Raw genomic sequence first — 25,957 nt, 5'->3', positions numbered from 1 at the left:
TCATCCTGTGTCTCTGCTTCTGTCTTGGCCCTTACTCCAGGCTCCAAAACTTCTGTTGTGCTTGAACACTTGAATTTTGAAGAGCAGTGACAAGAAGTAACATTTTTAGCTCAATGAGAAATGTGTACTGAGTATTCTAAATAGGACGTCAGGCATCCTAGGTGTTTATAGCCCTGAATTTTCACAGCATTTCAGCAACTTTTTAAAATGTCTGTGATGATGTGCTATAGCAATTTGTAAATTTTCAAAGCAGCTTGCACATATATTTTATACATAAGGGTTGAAGAAACTTTGTTTCTACTCTTTCTAATTGTTTTCTGCTACCACAGCATTCAGATTTCTGGATTGCTGGACTATTTCATGACCCTGCTCACATACTTGCAAAAACTGCCAGCACAGCTTCATGCAAAACAGGTGTCTGTATGTCTGAAAGACAGGGAGGCAGCCTCAACAGCTCCTCCTGACTGTGGATTTGAAATAACTGGAAGAAAAAGCTGGCGAAAAAAGCACTTGCATTTTGGCTCATCTGTTTCTCTTTCCATATATGAGAGGGGAGAAACAGATGCCTCATCTAAAAAATTATTAATAAAATGTTCTTGAGCTCCTGGAGCTCTTTCCTTGCTCTCCAACAGCAGACTACCACATTTATTTTGGCAAAGAGGCTCTTGACCCATCTCCCTTCTGTATTCATTAATAGTGCCAGGATGTGCTTTATGCAGTTGCTGCAGGATCTTTTTATAGGCGCCCTTGTTCTCTCACCGCTGTCATTTTTGTGCGATAGAAACCCTGCGCTCTCCAGGCCGGCTTCCTGCTCTCCATCCACAGATGTGCTCCTGCACAATTCCACCAGAACAGCTGGTTTCCTAGATTGAGAGCTTAGGTTTATCTCCTTCACAGAGTTATACTTTATTCCAATACAATGTTTGGCCTGTTTTTTCTCTCTTGAAAAACTGAAGCGTATTTGACTGTAAAGAAAAAATTGTAATCCTTTATTATTTGAAATAATACAGTTTAGAAAATAAAATACTCATAATTTAGCGCTTCCTTTTTATCTAACATGACAGAGCTAATTGCCAATCTGCCTCTAAGTGTCACTGTAAGTTGTGAGGAATCCCTTTCACTCACTGTATGTATCTGTTTCTTTTTCAGGTACTTAGGATAGCCACAGTACAATAATTCTGGATGCAGGCCAGCTTGGACAAATGTATTTATACAGTCACGTGTTAACATCTGTGTTTCAAACACATCACGTTACTTCCCCAGCATGTAACCAGGAGCAAAAGTGGAAATACCAGTTCCTGCTCTCACCTTTCCGAAGATCTCATTTGTAAGCCAACTGTTTTTTTCAATATTGAGAGACTGGAGCGATGATGCAATGAGGACATGGTCACATGCCCACAGGGAAGACAGTTAGGAATTTCAAGTGCAAAACTTTCTTGCCAGCTGTCTGATTGAAAAGGAGAAAACAACAATTGCATAAAGGGAGGAGAGGCTGCTAAAGGAATTGCATGTATTTTCCTGGAAGTGCTGCAAAGACTGGTGAAGATCTGTATAAAGTAATTTAGACCTACAGTGGCACTTTTTCAGTAAGTAAAATATCGATAGCTCAACCAGCTAAATATTATCAGATGTTAATGAATACTATTTTTTAAGCAGCTATTGAAAAATATGGTAGGGTAGAAAGGAAAACTGTAGCATAATTTCATGATACTAATTTACTGATCTATATCTCTTGTATTAATTCCTCCTTAAGAAAGCAAATTCATGTGGAATAGACTGGAGTCGACATGACTGTGGCAGTCATGGTTGGTCGCAGAATGTGAGTTATGAAAAGCTGTCTGACAGCTGAGGAATGAGCTGGTCCAGGAATGTAGGGAAGAGTGGTCTAACAATTCCAAAGGAAGCTGAAATTATATAAACATGTGAGCAAATGTGGAGTGGCAGAGAAAGCAGAGATGAGTTGTAAAGAAAAGAGGGGAAAGAAAAGGGTTGGGCATGTTGCTGACGCAGAAGGCAGATTTATTTATTTATTTATTACTTTTTTTAGCAGCATATTGTGCAGTTTAGTGCAGCGAAGTTTGAAGTTGTTTATAGGTCAGGATGGTAGTTGCAGTTGCGGCTGCCAGGAGTGTGCTTTCAACTGCAGTTGTGCGGGGGCACAAAGTAACTGCTGTGATACCATTTGCGTCAGTGCAGAAACAAAGTAGATTCTCTGTGTGCAAGTGATAGTCTGCTTGTATTTTCATGCTGTGAATATGCTGTCATCCACTATGGCTTGTTCTGCAATGGGGAAAAAAAAGGAGGGATTTTTTAGGATATGCTAAGAATACCCTTCTCATGCTTAGGGAATGAACACACAGGGTGGAGTGTGCTGGCTGCTCTTTCAGTGCTTTTGAACTTCCTGATGAGGCATCGTTTTCCTGCTGTTTCCCAGCCGCCCAGCCCTGTTTTCACTGTTTGGATCATTTTTTTTAAGAAGTCTTTTACTGCACTCTTTGTTTATCCTTTCTTTAAAGCTGCCGGATCACCCCCCTTTGTACTGACCCGAACCAGTCTGACCTGTCTCAGTAGAGCGTGGCCGCAGCTTTTGCACTTGCACCCCTGCATATTTAGTGTGGGGAGGATGTGACGGACCCACGCCTCTTCTGCTGACCCCTCCCTGGGGAAGTCCCAGCCACCACAGCTCTCCCGCACTGGGATGTGGCACTGGGCGGGCGTCACCCTCTCCTACACCCCACCATTCCACCGCAGTGCCGCTTGCTCAATCACCCCCTTGTGGCACGGGGCTGAGCAGCAAAGCAGGCTTCTTAGTCTTACGATCCATACCATCACCCAGCTATAGATACAAGCACCCTATAGAGGCAGGAACATGGTATCCCTCCACCCTAGAGACTGCAAAGCGCTGGAGCCGTCTCTGTGTTCTCTACCCTTTTTTAAAAAACTTTTGATTTTTCTGGTAGGACTAGATATCAACTCTTGCTTTTCCACCTTTCAAAAACTATAAGAAGTTGGACAACTTAACCAGAACTGAACACTGGAGATTAGAAGCTCAGGATCAGCCCTGGTAGCTGGTACTTCTGTGTTTCTGTAACCACAAATCTGTGACATTACTGTAATCTTACAGAGAAGCAGGTTCCTGCAGGTAGCCTTTCCTATCTGTTGCCTTTCCCAAAGGGCTAGCAAAAGGGCTGCCTTTTGTCTCATCAATAAGGTGCCCATGTTTCCTACAAAGGCAAGTAGGGTACAGAACATCAAAAACTCACCCTTCAAGAGACTGTCACAAAATGAGCACTTGGCAGTTGCATCTTATCCCCAGCTAATAGTTATAATTCATGGGATCAAGCGAGATGGGTTTGTTTCCTCAGATTTCCACACATTTGGGCTCGATACTGTGGCTGACTCACCAACCAGTGTGTGAAATCTTGCTCACCTCCTCCCAGACGTCCAGCATTACACACTTGGTAGCTTTGGCTTCAGTCAGCCTGCTCGGTGTGCACGGTGCTCTGATGGATACTGCCTGCTTGCCAGTGCTGAGGATTTGAGGATTCCGGCAACGTGAATACATACATACACAAGAAAAACCCAAAACAGTGAGCAAAGCTGCTTGAGTTGGATATCGGGCACATTTTTTTAGCTTTTCCCTTCCTTGTACCCTCAGAGTTGTAATACGGTGCCTGAGAAGCAACCAAAATGGCAATTTATTTGCACTACAGGATTAAAGGATTTACATTTTACAAGTCATAAGTAAAGTAAGCAAATAAGTAAGCAAAGTAAATCAGTTCATTAGGTCTGTGTTTACTTTTAGTACTTGTTGTCTTGTTAAAAGCCATTTTGTTAAATCCCTGGCATTCTGAAAGTCTTCTCAAATACCAAAACGAAACGAGGGCAGCTGAAGAATGAAGGGCAGCAGGACATGGTGATTCTTAAAATGAGAGAGTAAAGACAACCTTTGAAGGACTTGAAAGAAATAGTTCAAACAAATTAATTCTACCCTTGTGTAAATGAAGTTTAGTGTTCATAAAGTGCTTATGTGTCGGTGAGCAGTTACCTGTAGATGGGAACAGCAGGTACTGGGTGGTGAAGCAACAACCCTGACTGGTGACCTTGGGTACAAAACCGGGGCGGTGTGTATTTCCTAACCAGCAGTCAGTATTTGGGCAACCAACTCGGGAAGCTGGCATTGGTTTGACACTTGGTCTTTGAATACAAGAACTGCTGTCAAGGACGTGGCAGCTGAAAGCGAAGGAGAAGTATAGAGCCGAACATCCTCGGTGCAGCACAGTATTGACCTCTGGTCACGGCAGCGTTTTGTCTTTGGCACGTGGTTATCCATCAATTGTCTACACGAGCGAAGGGCTGTTCAGGTGAGGGCTGCCAGCTTCTCACATAATCCTCCTCCTAGGAGTTGGGTTCTGTGGTTTTTGTGGTGATTTCCACCGTCTCGTGCGGTTCAGCACATGGACCAGATCTCAAAGGGGGCGAGGTGACCCAGTCCCTGGCAGGGGATGTTCCCTCTCCTGCCTTGTTCTGGTCCCTGCTTCAAGGTGATTCAAGGACATCCCGTGTGCTCCAAAAAATACTTCTTTTGGTCAGGCTGTCCATTTTGTCCATTTTGTCAGGCTATCTAGCCCATTTTCTGTCGGCACTGCTGGGTGGTCGCTGCGCCTGGAGCTGGTGGCTGTGGATGGACTCCAGCAGTGCGGGCGGTGCAAAAAAACCGCTGCGAGCGGCTTTATCCCCCAGCGGCACCATTTCTGTGGCCACGCTTACACCTGCGACCGGCGGGCCACTGCCGGGTGCACCGGCCTGTGTGCCACCCTGCCCTGGGGCTGCGGAGGGACCAAAGGGCGGGCGTTCGTTCGTTCGTGTCACCGCACCAAACGAGCACCGGGGGCGGGGTCACCCGGACCGCAGGGCGGCCCCGCCCCGGCGGCTGAGGGGACGCGCGGCGGCGGGAAGAGGCGCGCGGCGTCACGCGGTCACGTGCCCCGGCGCTGCCGTCAGCGGGATGGCGGCCATGAGCGGAGTGTGGCTGCGGGCCCTGCGCGCCGCGCTGCCGGTCCCCCTCGGCCTCCCCGCCGTCCGCCGCCTGCGCACCGCCGCGCCCCGGCCCGCCTTCGCCAAGGAGCTGTTCCTGGGGTCGCTGCGGAAGGTGAGGAGGGCCCGGCGGGGCTCGGCTCGCGCTCCGGCGGCGCCTCAGGGGACGCGCGGGCCGGGCTGTGGGTGTTTGTACCGGGGTGCGCGCCCCGGGGGCTGCCGGCCCGGCAGCAGCGCCGCGCTGGGCCGCGGTGTCCCCCCCCGGCCCTCCCCGGGGCGGCCCCGCCGTGCCCGGTAGCGGCTGCCGCGGGGCACGCCGCGGGTCCGGGCGCAGCCGCCGCTCCTGGGCTGTGCCCGGTGAACCGGCCTGTGCGCGCCCAGCACGCGGTGTGGTTGGTTATACGTGCTCACGAACGAGCAGCGTCTGGACGGGGATACTCAGACCCCCTCCCCTACGAGCCGAGCGGAACCACAAGTGCCTGCGTTGGGCCCCGGGCGTTGAACACCTGCGTGCCCCGAAACTCGTGTCGCTTCATCCTCTGTTTACCTCAGGGAACGAGACTTTATGCGAACTTTTGCTGACAGTTTTTTATAGGAAAGGTCGAAGTTCTTGTTGTGTATTGAGATGTTACTGGACCGAAAAAGCTACAAATTTGAGTTATAACACTATATTAAAAGGGCACTTGTTAATCCAGTATTTGGAGTATGCATTTGTCAGAGACTACAGGGTTAAATAAATTGAAAGAAGAAATAACTCAAATCCACTGGAATGACTTGAACGATAAAGTCTCCCAAGGCACACCTTGTCAAGCACACTGTTATGGGAGGTTGCAGTCAGACTCCATTGCTTAAACCTCTGTTTGTTTATGCCTTTTTTTTCCCCCCTCTCAAATATCAATGCAACAGTTTCCTGAAAAAACTATGGCGTTTACCAGATCCTGAATTTTTGGAGCTGATGTGATTCTTCAGACTATAATGAGAGGTTTTGTTTGGGCAGAGGTAAACTCTTCTATTTAATAGGCAACAGGTGATGAAAATTAGGCACAAGCTTCTCATGTAATCGTTCACTGCACATGTTAGTTGCTTGGGTTTTTAGTTTATTCAAGCCCTGTTGCTTTGAGTTGATGACCAAAGCACCATGGTGATGATAAGGAGCAGTATGGAACCTCCCAAACTTTATACTTGTGCCATTAAACAGGTGGAATATGCTGCGTGTTTCCAAGGGACAACGTTTGCGGGCTGAGCTTTGAAAACATTTTAACACTAAATTCACTCTGATACAAGTTAGAATTAGCCAGGTTTTTTAAATCCCAAAATAGGATTACAGTGACAAAATCCACGGTTGATGAAGGATTTTTGCATCCTCATAGTTGTTAAAATATCTTTATTTCTCCCTAATGTTTTGTTCTTCAGGTGATACCTTCTGATGTATCTTTGGTTTGCAGTAAAGTTGAGTCCTGTGGATTTCATCAGATAAGGCTCTTTCTGAACATTTTCCACAGTTCTTACTTTTCACAGATTTTTATAGTCTAGTATTTGAAAGGCATATGTTCTTGAATTTTTATTTCAATTGTACAATTCATGCTTTTTAAAAAATAAAAAGTGTTTCTTATTTTAGGAAGAAGTTTTCCCTTATCCAGAAATCAGCAATGAAGAGCTAGAGGAGATCAACCAGTTTGTAGGACCTATAGAAAAATTCTTCAGTGAAGAAGGTATAATTATTAGTTTATTATTCATGCAAGTGGTTTCGTGATTATGAAATGATTTAACTATAGCTGTTGAATAAGATCATTATAGTTTAAATATTTGAGTTGGTTTTTGCATTTACTGCTAGTCATACAGTGCTGCTGGTTCTGTAGGCACGTTCATTTGCGGCTGTTTTATATGGAGTATTTGGATGCTAATGAGAAGATGTAAATCTTCGAAAGAGAAAAAAGCAGAAAGTAACAGAATTCTGTGGTAGAGTTAGGATGTAAAACTGCTTTTAGCTTGGTTGATTAATACTATTTACCACTTCATATGTTGTGATTTTTTTTCTGAAACTTTTTAACTGTCCTAAAACTGGTTGTAACAAAATTCAGCAGACATATTAATAAACGGTGACTCACTGAGAAGCTATGAAAAATCAAAAGGTTTTATGTTTTTAAAGCATTAGTGATTCTACTTGGGATTAGCCATATGCATTCCAGATAGGGCTGCAGGGTGTTTCTTCTATTACTGGTGCGATAGGCCAATTTTAGAACAATTGTAGAAAATTGGCTTTTACAGACAGCAATTTCTGAGCCAGTTAAACAGTATCATCTCAGATTTCCCGCTGACAAAGATACTAGGTCTTCATTGCCAAACACTGCAAGAGTTTGAAGAAGCCTGTGATTGTCCCAGATCACAGTTTATGAGATCCAGGTAATTTTAACTGTAAGATTGCAATGTTGCTTACTGACAGTAAATGAAGAATTTATGCAGATTATGTTTTTTAATTCTTTGCTCTGTTGGGGAACGTAATTTATTGAGTAAAACACCTGATATTTAAGGGAGGAATAAAAAGGTCAAATTACAGGGGCTTCCAAACTGAAGGTGGAAATTGCTTGTCTTTGGTTGAATTCACAACTATTCCTGGTTTATTGGTACCGGGTAAGAAAGTTCATCTCAGCAGAGTGTGTGTGAGGCGTGACAGTGTCCAGACACTACAGATGGGTCTGTATGGGCATAAGGGGGGAAGAGGTAAAACCCCACCTTTCTCTCCCCAGAGCAGCTGATGACATACCACCAAGATGTATCTGACGCTATGTAGCTAAAAATTGCGCATGGAGAGCAAAAAGTGGTTTTCAAAATTAGTTTTCTTTCTGAGTAACTTCTCTTAGCTGCCCCCCCGTTAAATTTCATACTGATGTTACAGTGTCATTTAACAGGGGTGAACGTGAGGTTTCTTTAGGAAAGCTCCATTCCTTTTGCAGTGCTACTTCTTTTTGTGTACTTTTTGGAAAGGTGGTTGTTCATTTGCTGCAGCTTACAGCCTTCCTGAGCTGCCTGAGCTGCTCTTGTTTATTTTCTGTGTCACAGTACAGAGTCCTCTTGTAATCCCCCAAGAATTTTAATAACTCAGAATTAGAGTTTTGTAATTAACTCCTTTATGTACTTTTTTTTCCTACTCATGACCTAGACATGATTCACATAGAAAATTCTGGAAATACTTCACTTACTGCAGTCATGGAATCCGCTAACATGCGCATGTATAACCTGTACACATAGAAATGTTTGAGAAAATGAAATAAAAACCACTTCCAAGTCCTCTTTTTGTGTATGTTGTGACTTTACAGCCATGACCAGTATTCTTGGGACCTTCCATTTCATTCTGTATTTTGACTTAGATGGTGTAGTAAGGTGGGGTACTTAAGTGGAGCATTGTGCCCCAGAAACAGAACTGGGACTTCCCAGAAGCCAGTTTGAGAATTCACCCGCCCCAAGGGGAGTGGGGCAAACAGGACAGTCGGTAGGATCAGACTGGGGCTAGAAAGAGGAATTGTGAAGTTAGGGATGAGGAGCAGCAGGCACACTGTGTGTTTTCTGAAGATGCTCCACAAGACTGGAGGAGAAGTACAGCAGCCCCTTTTTCTGTAAGTTATTCCAGATCTGGGCTCTCGGGCTGATAGTTCGGTTAGAGATCGTACTGGTGTGAACTCGTAGCATGTAGTGACCTTGTCTCTGATGTAAGAACACTGCAGTCTCAGAGGGTTTTTTTTCTGCCCTAGGAAACACGGTTTTAAATTATAAAACTTCCTGTATTTGCAGTGGACTCTAAGAAGATTGATCAAGATGCAAAAATCCCCCCTGAAACTTTAAAAGGACTGAAGGACCTGGGGCTCTTTGGCATGCAGATTCCAGAGGAATATGGTGAGTACATGATCACGAAAGGATAACCCAGTAGTCTATATTAAGCAATGCATTTTTTGGATCTTGCAAAATGTGTCTGTACTGTCCTGTGCGTAGTCCTTTGACGTCTAAATTAGGAGCCGAGGCTCCATAGTTGATGGAGAGCGGCGGGCCCCAGGAATGTCTGTTGGCCGTGCAGGGAGCTCTGTGTACTCTTACCTTGGGCGCCTAAGTCAGATAACTAATTTTAGACGGTGTAAATTCCTCTTGGCATAGCATTGTCCTTTTTGTTCCATTTTTGGATGCAGTAGAGTAGCTTGATGTTCTGTGGGACTTGGCTGCTCTTGCTGATGGTTCCTGAAATTACACCGGGTCCAAACTACATTGTCTCATGGAACTGACCTATCAAAGTTGTCACTTGAAGACAGAAATATGTTTGACCACATAGAAGTTTAAAAGTATAATGTCTAGTTATTAAAAGCATAGCTGCTGTATAAAATCTTCCCTATGCAGTACTGAACAAAAAGTTTATGTCTTGAAGGACATTATAGTGCCAGTTGAGATCGGAGCTTTTTTGTTTATTTAATTAGGCATCTGTGCTTCATTTCTGTAAGTAAAGTGTTTATATACAAGCTCATTAAAGTATATTGGATAACTTGTATGTACTGTAACATGATGTGATCTTTAATTAATTCAGGCATTAGAAATGGTATTAAATGTTTTTCATGGGTATTCAGAACTAGGCAGGATGATATGAGAGTAAGATAGAAAAGAGGTTTGCAACTTCTTTTAAGTTTTTCTCTTCAGGATAGAGTCTGGGGAGGAGAAAGATCTGGACAGAGCACCTTAACCCAGGTGGGGAGAGAGAGGTATTTAGGAATTAAGAAATATATTGGAAGAAGACAGCAGAGTAGTGTCTGCTGAAAGGAGGTGTTGGAAGCAGAGGAGGACAGAACTCAGAGCGGAGTGTTAGGAAGCATCATGACGTTGGAAGTGTAACTTATTACTGATTAACTAGAAACAAGTTTCCTACTCTGCTAATTATTTTAAAGAGTCTGAAAGGCAATGTATTTGCCTTAAAAATCATGCTTTAGTTCAAGAAAATGTTGTTGTTGTTTTGATTTTATATTGTTTTGAAGCTTATGAAATAATACTCTCTCACCTTCCAGTTGCTGCAAGGTCACAATCCATTCATCATACATGTCTTGTAAACATGTATGCTGGATAAAAAACAGAGGGTGGAAAGCAGTCACCTTACTATAAGCAAGCTGCTTTTCTCTGCACTATAAATATTGTGCTTCTAACGAAGTTATTTCCCATTTTCTGTAGTTTAAACCTCTGCATTTTTGTTGGCGGTGCCTGTCATATTTTAAAACTCTTCAGTGACACGTATTCAGTGCTTCGTGCATTGCATGGTGTTGTTCCTAATGGTTTGTAATACTGGCATATTTGCCAGAGGCATTAAAATGCAGACCCTTCATGGGAACAATGAAGCTCATGTAAATGGTGGAATAGTGGCTCTCGTGCACATGGGTGGCACTGGAATTACTGTGCACATCGTCAGGAGTCTCCAAGCTGAATCCTGAACCCAGCCTTCTTAGAAAGGGGAAAAGGAGTAAGAGCATGGAGGTAGGAGTGTGAGTTTTGATTCATTTAAGCATGCTCTGAAGGAGAAGGGGGTAGGGGGCAGTGATGTCAGTTAATGGTATTGGGGGACATGTTCTTGCATTTATTCAGTAATTAATAAAAGAGTATTATATTGAGGCATCTGCCGAAGTTAGGTGTTCATTGCCCTGACTTAACACCACTGTCCCAAGTAGAAAATTATTAACCTGGACAAAAGATTATCTTGAATAGATAAGGTTGTTTATTCAGCAGTAATATATAAAATACTCTCAGATTACATGGAGCAGCATTCTAGTCCTGGCTACATAAAATTCTTGAACATTAGACTCACAGAATCCCAGAATGTCAGGGGTTGGAAGGGACCCGGAAAACTCATCCAGTGCAATCCCCCCATGGAGCAGGAACACCCAGATGAGGTTACACAGGAAGGTGTCCAGGCGGGTTGGAATGTCTGCACAGAAGGAGACTCCACAACCTCCCTGGGCAGCCTGGGCCAGGCTCTGCCACCCTCACCACGAACAAGTTTCTTCTCATCTTTCAGTGGAACCTCCTGTGTTCCAGTTTGTACCCATTGCCCCTTGTCCTGTCACTGGTTGTCACCAGAAGAGCCTGGCTCCATCCTCCTGACACTCCCCCTTTCCATATTGATCCCCAGGAATGAGTCCCCCCTCAGTCTCCTCTTGTCCAGCTCCAGAGCCCCAGCTCCCTCAGCCTTTCCTCACACGGGAGATGCTCCACTCCCTTCAGCATCTTGGTGGCTGCACTGGACTCTCTCCAGCAGTTCCCTGTCCTGCTGGAACTGAGGGGCCACAACTGGACACAAGATTCCAGGTGTGGTCTCCCCAGGGCAGAGCAGAGGGGGAGGACTCGTATAAATGCAGCATTGATTTATCCTAATGTTCTTTTCAAGCTCCTCACAAATTGTCTCTGTATGTGCATCAGCAGATGACAAAATTCCTCCAAAAAGGATGCGCTGGTGTCAAGTTTGTTTCTTGATACATTTGCATTTTTTGATTAAAGGCATTTTTGAAGTGGTATATTTTGTCCTCCTCTAATACCAGCCTGGCAATCTGCTTGGGAACTGTTGGGAGGCAGTTTTGGTGCCTGGGTCGTTCTCGGCTGCCTGGTCTGCAGCCGCTGTGTGGGGGTTAATTGTCTGGGGTTGGCTCATAGCCTGGAAGTGTCTCCACAATTTGTTTTATCCTGTAAGCACAGAAGTTCAGACCAGAGCAATTTTTATACCGAATCTGTTACCATTTTCACATACAGAGTGTTTTAAACAAGCTTGTTTTCCACCATTTGATGGATTATACTGTATCTGCATGCATGCTTGAACACAAACAAGTCTGTTTTCTGAGTGGGATAAAATTCAGCGCAACTCATGCTTATTAAAAAAGTTACTGTTTTCAGAATGCATTCTTCTAGCACAACCACAGCAATGTGCTACTTATTTGTGCACATATTATATCCAGTCCATACCAAGCCGCTCCCCGCTTAACAATCATATATTCTTGATGTTTCTGTACTTGAAAGGGATTTTTGCGGGGAGGGAAGAGGAAGTTAAATTGTAAAGTATCTACCTAGAATAAAATGTAGTGTTTGTTCCAGGTGGTCTTGGTCTATCAAATACCATGTATGCACGTCTGGGAGAAATCATTTCTTCAGACGGATCTATCGCGGTGACTCTGGCAGCTCATCAGGCTATTGGGCTGAAGGTAACGCTCTTCATTTATGTCAAGTAGTTCTAGACAGCTTTCAAAGAGAAGGTGAGGTGGATCAATCTGGCAGGATCAATCAATCAATCAAGATCAATCTAGCAAGTGTGTGAATTTTAAATTCATTTTCTGTTTATTGTAGCCTCAGGTATCTACCTTTTAGTGCATTCTGTGCTGGATGGAGAGTAGTAGTCTGAAGTTTGAGGTAGCAGTAAATTCATTATAATAAGAAAAAATTCTTCATGGGATTGAGCAAACAATGCTAGTTAAAAATACGTATCTGTTCCTCACCTTACTTAAAATGTCGCCATCTGTGGAGCAGGGGTAGTGAGCGGAGCTGATTTGTAAAGTGGTTTGGTGAGAAGTGTGGTGTAAGTTTGGGTCAATCCTGATTTTGTTGAGTAACTGTATCTTAGCTATATTACCATTGTTAAGTTAGCTTTGTGATGTACTTTTGTATTGAGTTTGTCCTTCACAAGAACCCTGCTGTAAAAAATCAACGAGTGTTGTGCCTGTGTAATGAAATAATTTGGAACCTAAGTAAATCTTGGGTTCTGTCCTCTGATTAGGAGCTTTGAAAATGGCTGCTTTTTGGGTTATTAAAATAAAATTATAGTACTGAAGGTACAACAAATTATGAAGTGCCTCTCAGAACAACAAGTACGTCTCCATTCAAGCGTAAATAAAGTGAAGCCTACCCTATAAGGCAATCTTAACAATAAGCCATTTCCGCTAGTCATTTGAACAACCATGTGCTGAGAACTGACGTATTTTAATGTCTGATAAATAGTGTCCATTGTTTATTAAACTGTGTCTTGTTACACCATAAAATTGCAAATTAAGCTTCCTGACCTTGGTGAAGCTTGTCAGCTTTTTTTCTTTTTACACAGGTTGATGCTGAAAAGTTTTCTATTGATTATTTAGGGGCTCCTCATCGCTGGCACTGATGAGCAGAAGGCAAAGTACCTGCCTAGACTGGCGTCTGGGGAGCACATCGCAGCTTTTTGTCTCACCGAGCCTGGAAGGTACTGCCTTTGTCATTGCAAAAGCTTCAGAAAGCACCAAAACGATTTTTTTACTGTTTTCATCGTCATTACAGCGGTTGTTTGGTTAATGTATTAAATCCTGATTATCTGGCATCACTATATAGGTCGATCTTCTTTCCTTATTGTTTTTAAAGGTACACTTCAAACTGTGTAATTAATCTTTCACCCAAGGTGCTGCTTATGGCAGTTTCTGTGAAATCACTGTTGTTCCCATCCCAGGAATTAATCTGCTTCATTTCTGGCATTACTGAATATTAATTGAAAGGATACTTTGTGCTATGGTAGAAATAATGTGCTGTGATGGCTGTTCTAGGATGCTTTCAGTTGTATTCTAAAATTATAACAGACTGTATTGAAGGAGCTACTAAAAATAATAGGAAGAAATGTTGGTCTTTCCACAGTTTAGAAAAGTCATCTTTCTAGCAGCAACTTCATTTCAAAGATACAAGTTACATTTATTACGTTTATTCATTGACTATTGCAAATTGTGTTAATGCAGAAGAGGTACAGTTTTCTTAAAAACATGGAGGCAGGTGGTTTCCTACGTGATCCTTTGTAAAGGAAAGGGATTAAAGGACCGAGACCAGTTGAAAGTTTGAGGTTGAATCTTGCTTGCCTGCACAAAACTATAGTTTAAAACGGTCTCTTCTGAATTCTTGTCTGCTGGAGTGACTTGCAGTGAGCATTTGAGTTACTTGTGGATTTTCATGTAGCTGTGACATAGATGCGTCCCAGCCATCAGTGATGCTTTTTATTCGGGAGCCCTAAGCTGGGTTTTGACTCTCAGAAAACTATCCCACTTGCAGGTAAAATTGAAACTAGCACAGATATTAACAGTGTGATCCATGGAGGATAAAAACAAGGGCTGTGTTCTGAAATCCTTCAAATGTCTTTATTTAGCTCAGTACTATTTAAAAAGATGGCTAGTCTTAGTGACTTTCAACATCAGTTTTCTTAGAGACCTTACTTCCAGTGCACAGAAGCAATCTGTTCAATCTAGTTAAGTTTCCTTGGGAGTTAAGAACTAAAGTTTATATGCTACTCTTTCATACAACTGTAAACATTTCTTTTTAAACTATGGGAAGCATGTTTATTTCCTTAAACATTAATAATCTGTTTGGCTTTTAGTGGAAGTGATGCTGCGTCCATCAAGACAAGAGCCACCCTCAGTGACGATGGGAAATACTTCGTACTGAACGGCTCCAAGGTATCCGCTCACGGGCTGGGAACACGACGGGTTTTGTTACAAGTTTATAGAAGGCGTCTCTGTCTTTTGCAGCGTTGCCATCAGTCTGTTTCTTTTGAGGTTTCCAAGCTAGTGAAGACAAATGATGTCAAAAAGAGAACCCGTGTTGTTTTAGGGCCACAGAGAATAGAAAAGCACAGACAGGTTCAGGGAACAACCTGCACTAAGCTGTTGGTAAGAAAGGTGGGAGCAGCCACTCAGAAGTTCCTTCACTGTATTGCCAGCTCACGTTCTTTAGCTTCAAGGCAGCGGTGGTTGGTTGGTTGGTTGGTTGGCCTCTGCTGTGACAGCACAGGGAAACCTAAATCCATGTTTTCCCCTCTTTCCATGCCAGATTTTGGAGGTATTTTTGAAAGAAATCTTGACAGTGAACTGGAGATAGGGCTGCTTGGAGCATTTCTGCTGCCAGAAACAAGGGCAGAATACAGTCTTGAAGAAATGTAGAGGTGCTGGATTCAGCAGTGCTTCATTTGTTGCAGACTTGATCTGTAGTTGTTGAACTATTTGTCTATGATGTGAAGCGTCCAGGCTGTGGGAAAGGCCATATGTATGTGGCCTTATTCAGAGAATTTCTCATCAGAGCTGAAATTATTGTGGGCAAATGTGCCTACAGTCTGTATTACCCTTATATCCCTCGTGTCATAAGTAGCAGGATATACAAGCTTCTGTGAAAATGCGCCATGGATTTTAATGTAACTCAGATTATATTACAACCTATTTTTATAGTTGCTCTATACATTCTGTGGTCAGCTTCTCAAAACTAGTAGCAGAACTTCAATTAGAATTTTATGGGGAGAAGCAGCAATTTTTCACCACTCTGTTCTTTGTTGGTCTATTACGAAACACTTGTGAACAGTGCTCACAAAATCAGGACAAGTATATTTATGTGTGTCTTTCCTCTCTCAAAACAGGTGTGGATATCAAACGGTGGCATTGCTGATGTTTTCACAGTGTTTGCCAGGACAGAGGTTGTTGATAAGGATGGAGAACTGAAAGACAAAATTACTGCTTTCATTGTAGAGCGGGATTTTGGTGGCGTCAGCCACGGGAAGCCTGAGGATAAGCTCGGCATTCGAGGATCAAATAGTAAGAACCACTTAAAACGGTTAATAGAAATTGTTTTACTATTTTAATGTTTTGATTTGTTTAGATCATCTGAATTCAGAGGCTAATCAATATCTATTCCGTATAGCAGTATAAGTTTAAAGTTTCTTTACTGAGCTTGTCCTACGAGTCCTTCCTAATGCAGGGTCTGAAATAAGAAATCCATATTGTGTGATTCTTTGCTGCACTGAAGCTTCCCTCACTGTTCAGTGGGAGACATTGCTCAGGACGTTCAGTAACAAGCAGCTTTAACCTACAGGGCAGTTTTCATTGGCTCTTCTTAAGCTTGCTGGAAATTACAGCTTTTCACCGTCTGTATCAGTTCCGTAAAATAGAGACAAAACTATACTTCTCTGTTTATGCAATGCACATCAATTATATTGTTAACATTTTACATTGTTGTCAACTACAGTATTTTCCCAGATCCTAACTTCTTTGGCAAAGCATACGTAATTCTATCATAAAGAGTGCATTAGGAAAACTTTACTCCTTGCTACAAGAGGAGTCATTTATGTTCCTGAGTGCCTTTTAAATATTTCTACATAATTCAACAGCTATTAATTCTGTGTTTCAGCCTGTGAAGTGCATTTTGAAAACACAAAAGTGCCTATAGAGAATGTAATTGGAGAAGTAGGAGGGGGATTTAAGGTAAGCAGTCACGAGTAACTACTGATGGTTTTTAAAAGCCTGAAGGCTTTTTTTCCTCCCTCCCCCTGTACTGACGTTTCTTTACTGGTAGTATGAACGTGGCCAAACTGGAGAGTACCAGAGGAGACTTCTCCATTGATGTTCTTTGTGTTAGTTGGTTCCATGATTTGTTTGGGGTTTTTTTATTGTTTTTCATTAAAATAATAGAACATACTGTTCTTTTCAGAAGAGGGAGCAATTTCTTCAGCAGAACTTCTGAACTGAATCAGGACAATGTCTTCTGCTGTTTTCTACAGCCAGAACTGTGGATGGTGTAGGAGGAGCAGGGAAGGAGCAGAGCAGGAGCAGGGAAGGAGCAGAGCAGGAGCAGGGAAGGAGCAGGAGGAGCACAGGAGCAGGAGCAGGGAAGGAGCAGGAGGGGAGCAGAGCAGGAGCAGGAGGGGAGCAGGAGGGGAGCAGAGCAGGAGCAGGGAAGGAGCAGGAGGAGCACAGGAGCAGGAGGGGAGCAGAGCAGGAGCAGGGAAGGAGCAGGAGGGGAGCAGGGAAGGAGCAGGAGGGGAGCAGGCCGCACAGCTGCCTCCGGCATCAGTTCCTCCCCTTGGCGTCAGGAAAGTCTGACACCAGTACAGACAGCACCGCTCTCTTTGCTGCTCTAACCGTCCTCCGAGAGTCTGACGTGCAGAATTTGCAAAACTGTTCTTAATTATCCTTCTCAGCTTTCTTACTTATTCTGTAGCAGACAAATCCAGACCTAAATGGTAAATGAAACCATTTTCTTTAATGTAGTAAACATATCAAAAGATGACTTTTGTTGGTTTCTTCTTCAGATAATTACCACAAGTGAGAATGTAGGAACAGTGACTTCTTGCTAAATTTCTTAACAGTCTTTGAAGTGAGGCATTCATATTTCTCTTGGTAAGAAACAATAATACTAGATTTCAAAATCTGTTTTTATACATTATTGATCTCTGATTTATTTCTACACCTTTCATTCTTACTCCCTTTTCTTGCGTGTTGCTGAAAGGGCTCTGAAGGAGGAAAGTTGCCATTGTAGGTCAGCTGCAGAGAGGATTTTTGTATTTGGCCGTTGTGTACACACATTAAACAATATTCTGTTTTTCTCCTTCGTCAGTTTGATGAACTTCAGCAGTGCTGTCTAGTTGCAATGTCGTTTGTCTAGTTGCAGATAAATACATTTTTATCTATCTACATTTTACCTTAATGTAGCTTGAATGAAGGATTATTTCCTGGTCACATCAGGATCTGAAAACTATCCCTAATGTGAAATTGGATGTCACGCTCACCTTGAAAGCCCAGTTTGGAACCATCACTGCTGAGTACAGTACAAGGGCAGGTGTCCCAAGGTGCAGCCCAGTGATGAGTGGAACCCAGGGAAGCACTGACGTAGGAAGCCAAACGGCAGAACCATCGTGGCCTAAGGAGATGTTTGTGACATTTGCACCTAACAATACCTTCATTTTCTTCACAGGTTGCCATGAATATCCTGAACAGTGGAAGATTTAGCATGGGCAGCGCGTCCGCTGGAATGATTAAAAGGTTGATAGGTGGGTGAATGAGGCGTGTGTGGTGCTGGATGTCACGCAAAAAACCCCGATCTGCATAAAGTATAGAATGCAGTTAATGCAAAATAGTAACGTGAGCCTTGATCATAGCGACATCGCTACATTGTCAGTCATAACATGCTTTGACTTCTTTAAAACACTAACATTTTTGTTTAAAATTTTTATTAAAAGCCTGTAAGACTGAAGTTTTTTCAGTGCATGTAGTGGGAAGTTATTGCAGCTGTTGATTTTTCCTGAGGCAAAATATTCTTATGGAGAATAACCTATATACTGTTGTATTTAAAAGGTGCAATCTCCCTTAAAACTTCCAACTTGAATAACTTGCTCCAGGCTTACATGCAGTAATAAGTAATAAAATTGGTTTCTACCAGTAAAAACAGTAACACAAATCCCTCTGAAGTAATTAATTAGCACTAACAGGTGCCTTGTCTAAGAGCACAGGTTCACACCTGCGATTCTTGTTCAAAAGCCGCTGGCACTGTGTTCCCAGGCGGGACCAACAGCCTCGTTTGGAGGGTGTTATTCACGGGCTGGCGCTTGTGCAGCAGCGAGGGGTTGACACGGGTACACGCTGACGCAGCTGCGGGTCAGACTGAGGCCGTAGGCGCTGTTGGCAGGAACGGGCTGTCACGGTTCCAGAGCTGCTGGGTTGAAATGGACTTCTTTTCTTTCTTTTAAGAAATGACAGCAGAGTATGCTTGTACCAGAAAACAGTTCAATAAGAAACTGAGCGATTTTGGATTAATTCAGGTAATAAAATATGAAAAAGCAAATCTCTGTGCTTTGTACTGACTAACTGCAAGGACATGGCTCATGCTGGGTATCTTTTGGCTGTACTAGTTTAAAGGTGCTAAATCTGTGTAAACTAAGTGCAGAGTTCCGTACACTGATCTTTTAGATGTCTAGAATGATAAATGTAATGAGCATTATTTTTTTATGTTTGTTTGGGTTTTCCTCATGGTTGTTTTGCGGTGGTACTTTCTATTGAATTCTATTGATTTATTTCTATTGATTTGTATTTGAGAATATGTTAAACATGCAAAAACTGCTGTCGCGCTCCTGAGCGTCAGGCTTGACCGTGGGATTGTGCCCGTGAGTGCCTGTGTGATTGACTCGGGGCTTTCCCGTTTGGCAGGAGAAGTTCTGTCTGATGGCAGTGAAAGCGTACGTGATGGAGAGCATGGCGTACCTCACCGCGGGCATGATGGACAGGCCCGGCTTCCCCGACTGCTCCGTGGAGGCGGCCATGGTCAAGGTAATTAATGCCATGGGCAGACTTGCCTGCGGCTTTAATTCATACAGACTAATTCCTCTCTGGTTTTCAGTGCACACTCCAGATGGATGACAGGCTCAGGTGGTCCATTTAGACATATGATACAACCACCTCAGCTGGATGAAGACAATAGACATTGTTTTCTCTGCATCCCATGCACTATTGATTACCTCACATTCAGGCTTTTGTCACTGTACAAAATAGAAGCTCTGTACAACAGGTTTGGAATATCATGGTCCTCTTAAACTCTACGTGGCAAAAAGACACTCAGTTACTTGTGGGCCAGGCTGAGGTGCTTCTGCACAGGCTGTAACTCAGAAATGGTTGCAAAATACATCAGGAGAACGAGTCGGTCCCTCTCTGGGGTGTCACAGCCTGGGGCCGGGAGAGCTCACGGTTCTCATCCTGGTGATGGCCCTGTGGGTGCTCGGTGCACAAGAGCTCGTGTTGTGGTGGATCTGGGCAGGCGGAACGTGCTCCCACCCCAAACCACAGCTGCTCTGGGGCTCCCGCTCTCCGGGAACGTTTCCTTGTAGAAATGGGTTTGTGGGTTGCGAGGTTTGACCAAAGTGCACACACCCTCAGCCACAAGGATACGATTTCAGGCGAGCTTTAAACGGGGCCGTTGCAACAGCAGGACAGAATACATCAGCACTGTCACGCAGGTACAATAACGGGCGGTGTATTCTGCGTGTAATGTGTGGCACAGTAGTTAAAATGCTGTTCTGGCAGGTGTTCAGCTCTGAGGGCGCGTGGGCTTGCGTCAGTGAAGCACTGCAGATCCTTGGCGGCCTTGGCTATATGAAGGATTACCCCTATGAACGCTACCTCCGAGACACCAGGATCCTCCTGATTTTTGAGGCAAGTATGAATACGCTGTTTACTGTTAACTGCCATTCACACTCAGATTTTATAAACGGGAGCTGAACCCGCAGTATTCAGTTGAACAGGCCTTCAGTGCTTTCATTGCAAAGTCTGTAACAGAACAGACTGAAGAACTAAACTTGCTTACTCTGGAGATACAGGTAGTACCTTCCTGTAAGAACACCAGGTCTGATGGCTCTTGTAACCAGAAAGTGTGAGTTACAGTAGGAACTGGTACCAGCTTTACCTCTGGAAAGAACAGACTGGTAATACATATGCATGGTCATATAGTGTTTTTTATATATACACATATATATACTGGTAGTGTGTATGGTTTCTTCTTGAGCATTTAAACTTTGTTTTAACTACACTGTCACATGAGAAGAAACAGCCCCAGTTCATGAATTGGGTTTGTAGTTGTTCTGGGTAGACTAAAAAGATATAAATTAGCATAAAAAAAATTAGCTGACAAACGCCACCCATCGGTTATGTGCAGCAGATAAATAGCTGTAATCGCACATGCTGACTCAGGATGAAGTCAAGTACCACGGCTGCCCAAGCAAGAGCCTTACGAGAATGAAGCTGGCCAGCTTGCTTTGTATCCAGCATAGGTTGAAACCTTCTCACTGCTTTTATTGTCATGTATCTGTACACATGACAGGCTTTGGTAAGAGTTACAGGCAAAGTTTTCACTTTTAAACTAATTAATAGGATTTTCTGTTTTTTGTGGCTAAGCTGCTCTGTTGGTGCCTAGACTTGAATAACCTTTGCTCTTGTGCGCTTCTCATGAGGGAAGTCAGGAAATTCACAAAAGATGCATTTAGAAGTTTAATTAACTTATTGATGTGCATTTATCTAAACAAACCAAAGCTGGCTGTGCAATGTCTTGTGTTTGCAAGCGGGATTGTCAGTGACGCGAGTCTCGCTTTGAGACTCGCTTGTTCTTGATGGACCGTTTAGAAACACTCACTGGGATACGAATGCCCGTGTGATAATGTGAGGCTCAACTCCTGCGCAGCCAAGTGACATCAGAGCTTTTAATTGAGATAAAACAAAGGCAGTAAATATTTATGGATGGATGAAGAGTAATCTTTTCATACATTAAAAGCTATTTTAGAAAAAAATGTATAGACAATGTTAGCACAGCATTATTTAGGGGTTTTTTTAAATACTTGATACCAGCTTCACTTTGTGTTCTGTTTTGGTTTTTTCCAGGGAACAAATGAAATTCTGCGACTGTATATTGCTCTGACGGGTATGCAATATGCAGGCAAAATCTTAACTGACAAAATAAAGTATGTTCTTATTTATTGCTAATAATTTAGATGCTGATAACGGTTTAACTATAGATAAGAGGGGACGCTGTAGGAAAAAGCCCGCGGTATTTTTCAATGTATTCTCTGTCTAAAAGACAGTTCAGTGTCCTAGGGATATGGGTTTTATAATTTTAATTGGATGTTTTATAGATTTAAGAATCTTGGCCTTATTGTATTTTATCTTATAGTTCCAGCTGGTGTAAAATTCTTTCTTACAGGACCAGTAATGAAACTTTATAAAAGTTTTTATATTATTTTATAAATTAAAGTTTTATTAAGATTTTATATCAAAGTTTTATTGGTAAGAAAGACAGCTGTGTTGCACATATACTGAGTACACATACTCATCTCTGGAACTTATTGTATATTCGAGAGGAACTGACCATGAACTATGTCACATATTTTATAATTGTTCATAGTAAAATGGCTCAAAAGACTTGATGATTCATAGGCAGACTGCAGGGGTTATATAAAGCACTTAATGTTTCAACTGGTTATCTGAACCTCCTGCAACTTCCCGTGCAAACCAGGAGTGGCCTTTGCCAGCTGTTGTTCACCCTCTGTTGCAGAGAAATCAAGAGAGGCAACGTGGGACTGGCGCTGGGGGAGTTCCTGGCCAAGTTACGGGACACCATGGGCAGGAAGGTGGATTATGGGCTGGTTGGTGATCGCGGGGTGGCCCATCCCAGCCTGCAGGTACGGGGCCAACAGGGCCAGGGTGACACCTGGGACACTGACACATTTCAGCAGATGTTTATACCATTGCAGGGGTAAGGACTTAGAGCAGTCTTCATTTTACCTTGCTGTGTACACATAGAATATCTATAGCTAAGTCTATATTTGTAGCCATTGTAGTAATTCATAGAAATTGAGACCTCACAGTATCCACTTTGCAGTGGTCTGTTGCTGCCCTTCATAATAAGCTCGGTTACAAAACACAGTATTTTTTCTGTTAGCACAGTTTTTTTAGCTAAGAATGCAAACAACATAAATAACCATGACCAAAGCTGAATGTTCTGTTAAGAGAAAATGGTGCAGTATCTTTTTCCTATGATGTTTTGTTAGCAATTTGAAAACTGCACCAAGCTGGGTTTTAGTGTCAGAGCCCCTGCCCCCAGGACAGCTGGTTCAGGCACACAGGTAAGGGGAGTTGTGAGGACCTCTTAATACGGGTCCATTCACATCAGGAGGGTCACGACAGGCACCGCCTTTGGGTCAGCTCACACGCGGGTGGATCGTCGCACCTGCAGCGGTTCTGACCACGCTGACAGCTGGAGGCCCATCTCCCCTGAATAGCTTACTTACATTCGTATTACAAGAATCAGCATTGTGAATTAGTTGAGTTTAGGAATTAATAAAAGGCAAATATGACACTGGAAATGTTCTTCCTACTTAAAATCAGAGTTTGAGAGTGTTGGTGAATTCACACAGTAGTACCAGATAATCTTCCTTTTCAGGGTTTTTCATAACCTGCAGCACTTGGAGTAAGAATTAGGTTTGCTGTGCAGAACTAAATGTTGCATAGGAATTTTTCAAACTATTGCTTGCATGAGCACAAAGACTGTACTAAAAAGTTACCAAAAGTAACATTTTGAGCATTTTCATGTATATTTTATAGAAGAGAGTAGTGCCTTTCTGCCTTCCAGCAGCAAACTGGATGAATGGTAGAAAGTTGTTGTCAAGAGAAAATTCACTATTAGTTGGAGTTCAGGACCCCAGGGCTGCATAGAAACAGTGATTTTAGTTTTATTTTTCCCCTTAGAAGGCCGGCTACTCACGTCTTGTATTTTCTGTTTTGTTTCATAGGAAAGCAGCAAGAAACTTGAAGAAAACATCTATTATTTTGGAACTACAGTGAGAGGCCTGCTAAGTAGGTTTGGCAAGGTAACTTATTTTTGCTGTTCTCTTCATTCCTGACTAGTTTATCCGTAACCATTTTATGCTGTTCCTCCAAACTGTACAGCCAACAAATCTAGAATTCTGCCCTGCAAGGTGCTGTAGTTAAGAGGAGGGACTGAACTTAGAATCCCATGGATTTTCCGTTCTGTGCCAGTCTGGTTGTTCTGGGAGCGCCCACCTCAGCTGACACGTCTTTTGCACAGCCTGAATATATTTGGTCTTTAATTTCTGTGATCTTTGGCATTTACCAGAGTGGTATCAAGACACAGCAATTTTAGTGTTGGCTGCAGACAGACTGTTACAAGGTGGAACATACGTAGTTAATCCAAAACATAGTTTAAGTGCAGTTAATCCAAAACTGTTAGAAGGTGGAGGAGAGTTAATCCAAAACTTTTTTCCTTGGGGTAGAATTCAATATAACAACTTACCTGTCTATGCTAAGTAAGTATGAACCTAAATAAAACTGTGAAAAAAAATCACAGAATCATTTTGTTTGGAAAAGCCCCTCAAGATCATCGAGTCCAACCGTTCCCCCACCCCTGGCACTGCCCCGTGTCCTGAGAGCCTCATCTCCATCTGTCCAGCGCTCCAGGGATGGTGACTCCAGCCCTTTGGGAAGAAATTGTTCCCACGATCCAATCTAAATGTTTGGTTAAAGTCTTAAATTGACAAACTACAAGCTAATAATAATTTTTACTCTTCTAGACAATAGTGGATGAGCAGCTGGTTCTGAAGAGGGTGGCAGATATTGTCATTAATTTATACGCAATGACAGCAGCTATTTCCAGAGCCAGCCGCTCTATCAGTATCGGCCTAAGAAACCACGACCACGAAGTAAGTGCTTTGCTACCAGCCCTAGCCATTTAATATCTGCGCTGCTTGGATCACGTAGCGTAACACGCAGTAGTTACGACCATTCTGCTTCACTACGTGTTTTGTGATGAAGAGGCACAATCCAGCCTCAGCCCTTCCTCACGTCACAGCCTCTGCATGTTTCACAAGGCTGCTGTGTGTTTTCCCAGTGAGCCAGCTGTCCCCTCAGCTCCGGAACGTGCACGAGGGTGACGCGGCCCTGAGAGCGCTCCTGCCCCCGGCTCTGCAGAACCTCAGTGACAAAGAGCTTACACCCCAAACAACACTCCACATTGGTTAGGAACCTGTATCTATCTATCCCAGGAAACTCTCCCTTAGAAGTACAGCGCAGCAGAACGTTTCTGAACGGATGGGGGCAGGAACCACAGCAGTGGCCTGTCAGAGTTCAAAATACTTTAACGCATACACACGCATTTATGAAAGAATGAGAAATGTGCATGTTCTCTTAAACCTGCTAATACCATGCAGTTCTTCCCAAACTCTTTCCATATAATCATTCATAAATAATAACATATAATAACAACATTTTGTCCTTCTATTGACAGTGAAGTGAAAGTTTGGCACACAGGTGGTTGGATAGTAGTTCATTTAAAGTTTCATGGTAACAGTTACACTACAGGACAAGAAAATTTGCTACAAATAAGTGTTAGACAAATGCAAACTGATTAACTTCACCGGCCCTGAGACACACTCCTGGATTTATTACCAAAACCATCTCCTGCTCAGCTGTGGGTGTGGGGTCGTCCCAACTCTGAGGCTCAGGAGCTGTGGGGGAAAGAAAATACCAGAAGGAGCTTGCAGGGTGACGTTATCAAGAGACAAAACCGGACTGTCAGAGGTTTGACTGGTTTTATACATCGTTTTGTGTATTAATTTCATTCATTACTTTTCAACCGAGTTTTACTGTTTTCTCAGGTGCTCCTTACAAATATCTTCTGCACAGAAGCATATTTCAAGAATAATTATGCCATCGCTCAATTACAAAAATGTAAGTGCTGTAAAGTAATTTTAATATTCTTACAGCTTTCACAGACTCCCCACAAAAGGAGGTATTTTTGATATGACCTGCCTTCAGTTAGGATAGGAACAGAACCGGTACCAATTCAATATAAAGTCCCTTCATTTAATAGATAAAACACACTGCCTTGATACTTTTTTTTCTGCCAGCTGGGGGGACGAACATTCAATCTGGCAGTAGCAAACACTCCTGTAAAGAAAATCTAAGATAACAATGAGGTATTTGACCTGTTTGGTTGAGTACTGACTGACCAATGAGGCACTTGTCAGTGAAAGGGGCTGCAGTAATCGGTGTCTTCTTCAGAAGATGTTATTCCTGGCACTGAAGTGCTGAGATACTTACATTTGTAATCTAAAACCCTTTTTGAAATAAATTTAACTGAAGTAAGTGCTGTAAGTAGCTTTTCTAATTTTCTGTCTGTTCCTCCACAGATGCAGATGAAAATCTGGATGACTTTATCAAGAAAGCAGCCAAGCAGGTGCTGGAGAAGAGAGCCTACATCTGCTCCCACCCGCTGGACAGGACCTTCTGAGCCCTCCCGAGTGTCCAACTCTCACTCAGTTTCTGCAGCTCAAGTGCTTGATGACTTAAAAAAATAACTACTGAGTTTACCAAATGTAATTAGCTCTGTGTAAAATAAAACTTCTAAACACAACTTCATATAACGAGGATAAATAAAGAAGTTTATTATTTAAATCTCAAGTTATGAGTTTCCCTTGGAGCTAAAGAAAGATAGTGGGGTTTGAACCATGAGATGTTTTCCCAGGGAAGGGAGCAGGGGGTTTGTAAGTATTTTTTTAAGCTTAAATCAGCTCCTTCCTTACCTTAGAGACACAGGG

At 42.9% G+C, this 25,957-nt stretch overlaps 2 protein-coding genes across 7 annotated transcripts in view; one reads left to right on the top strand and one right to left on the bottom strand.

Annotated features, from left to right (window-relative positions):
- The first annotated feature begins 1,562 nt into the window (after positions 1–1,562).
- ACAD9 (acyl-CoA dehydrogenase family member 9) lies at positions 1,563–25,820 on the top strand. 2 transcript variants are annotated; one of them, XM_065074882.1, is made up of 18 exons: positions 1,563–1,586; positions 6,656–6,749; positions 8,827–8,928; positions 12,142–12,248; positions 13,173–13,273; positions 14,423–14,501; positions 15,452–15,626; positions 16,219–16,292; positions 17,782–17,857; positions 18,555–18,625; positions 19,011–19,130; positions 19,881–20,009; positions 21,228–21,307; positions 21,898–22,024; positions 23,135–23,212; positions 23,933–24,061; positions 25,016–25,088; positions 25,550–25,820. In XM_065074882.1, exons 3-18 carry the CDS (start codon positions 8,907–8,909, stop codon positions 25,648–25,650), a joined length of 1,542 nt encoding a protein of 513 aa, XP_064930954.1. In that variant the 5' UTR covers positions 1,563–1,586; positions 6,656–6,749; positions 8,827–8,906; the 3' UTR covers positions 25,651–25,820. The 2 variants fall into 2 exon arrangements, with proteins under 2 accessions (XP_064930954.1, XP_064930953.1); XM_065074881.1 differs by lacking the exon at positions 1,563–1,586 and adding an exon at positions 4,969–5,152.
- Positions 21,568–25,957, bottom strand: part of CFAP92 (cilia and flagella associated protein 92 (putative)) — a 44,590-nt gene continuing 40,200 nt past the window's right edge. For all 5 annotated transcript variants that reach the window (XM_065074876.1, XM_065074875.1, XM_065074877.1 and 2 more), the window contains one exon: positions 21,568–24,865. The gene's annotated coding sequence lies outside the window, so the exon portion shown is untranslated. The remainder of the gene's footprint in view (positions 24,866–25,957) is intronic.

The sequence above is a fragment of the Columba livia genome, chromosome 10 (assembly GCF_036013475.1).
Source record: "Columba livia isolate bColLiv1 breed racing homer chromosome 10, bColLiv1.pat.W.v2, whole genome shotgun sequence".
Classification (NCBI taxonomy): Eukaryota; Metazoa; Chordata; class Aves; order Columbiformes; family Columbidae; genus Columba; species Columba livia.
Note: the sequence above shows the minus strand (reverse complement) of the source record. Positions and strands in the feature narration are given on the sequence as shown.

Bases quoted from the DNA above. Each gene is read 5' to 3' on its own strand.
- ACAD9 (XM_065074881.1), top strand. From the start codon at position 5,009: ATGGCGGCCATGAGCGGAGTGTGGCTGCGGGCCCTGCGCGCCGCGCTG. The intron at 24,062-25,015 runs GTAAGTGCTTTG...CTGTTTTCTCAG, and splicing joins TAAGAAACCACGACCACGAA to GTGCTCCTTACAAATATCTT. The intron at 25,089-25,549 runs GTAAGTGCTGTA...GTTCCTCCACAG, and splicing joins CATCGCTCAATTACAAAAAT to ATGCAGATGAAAATCTGGAT.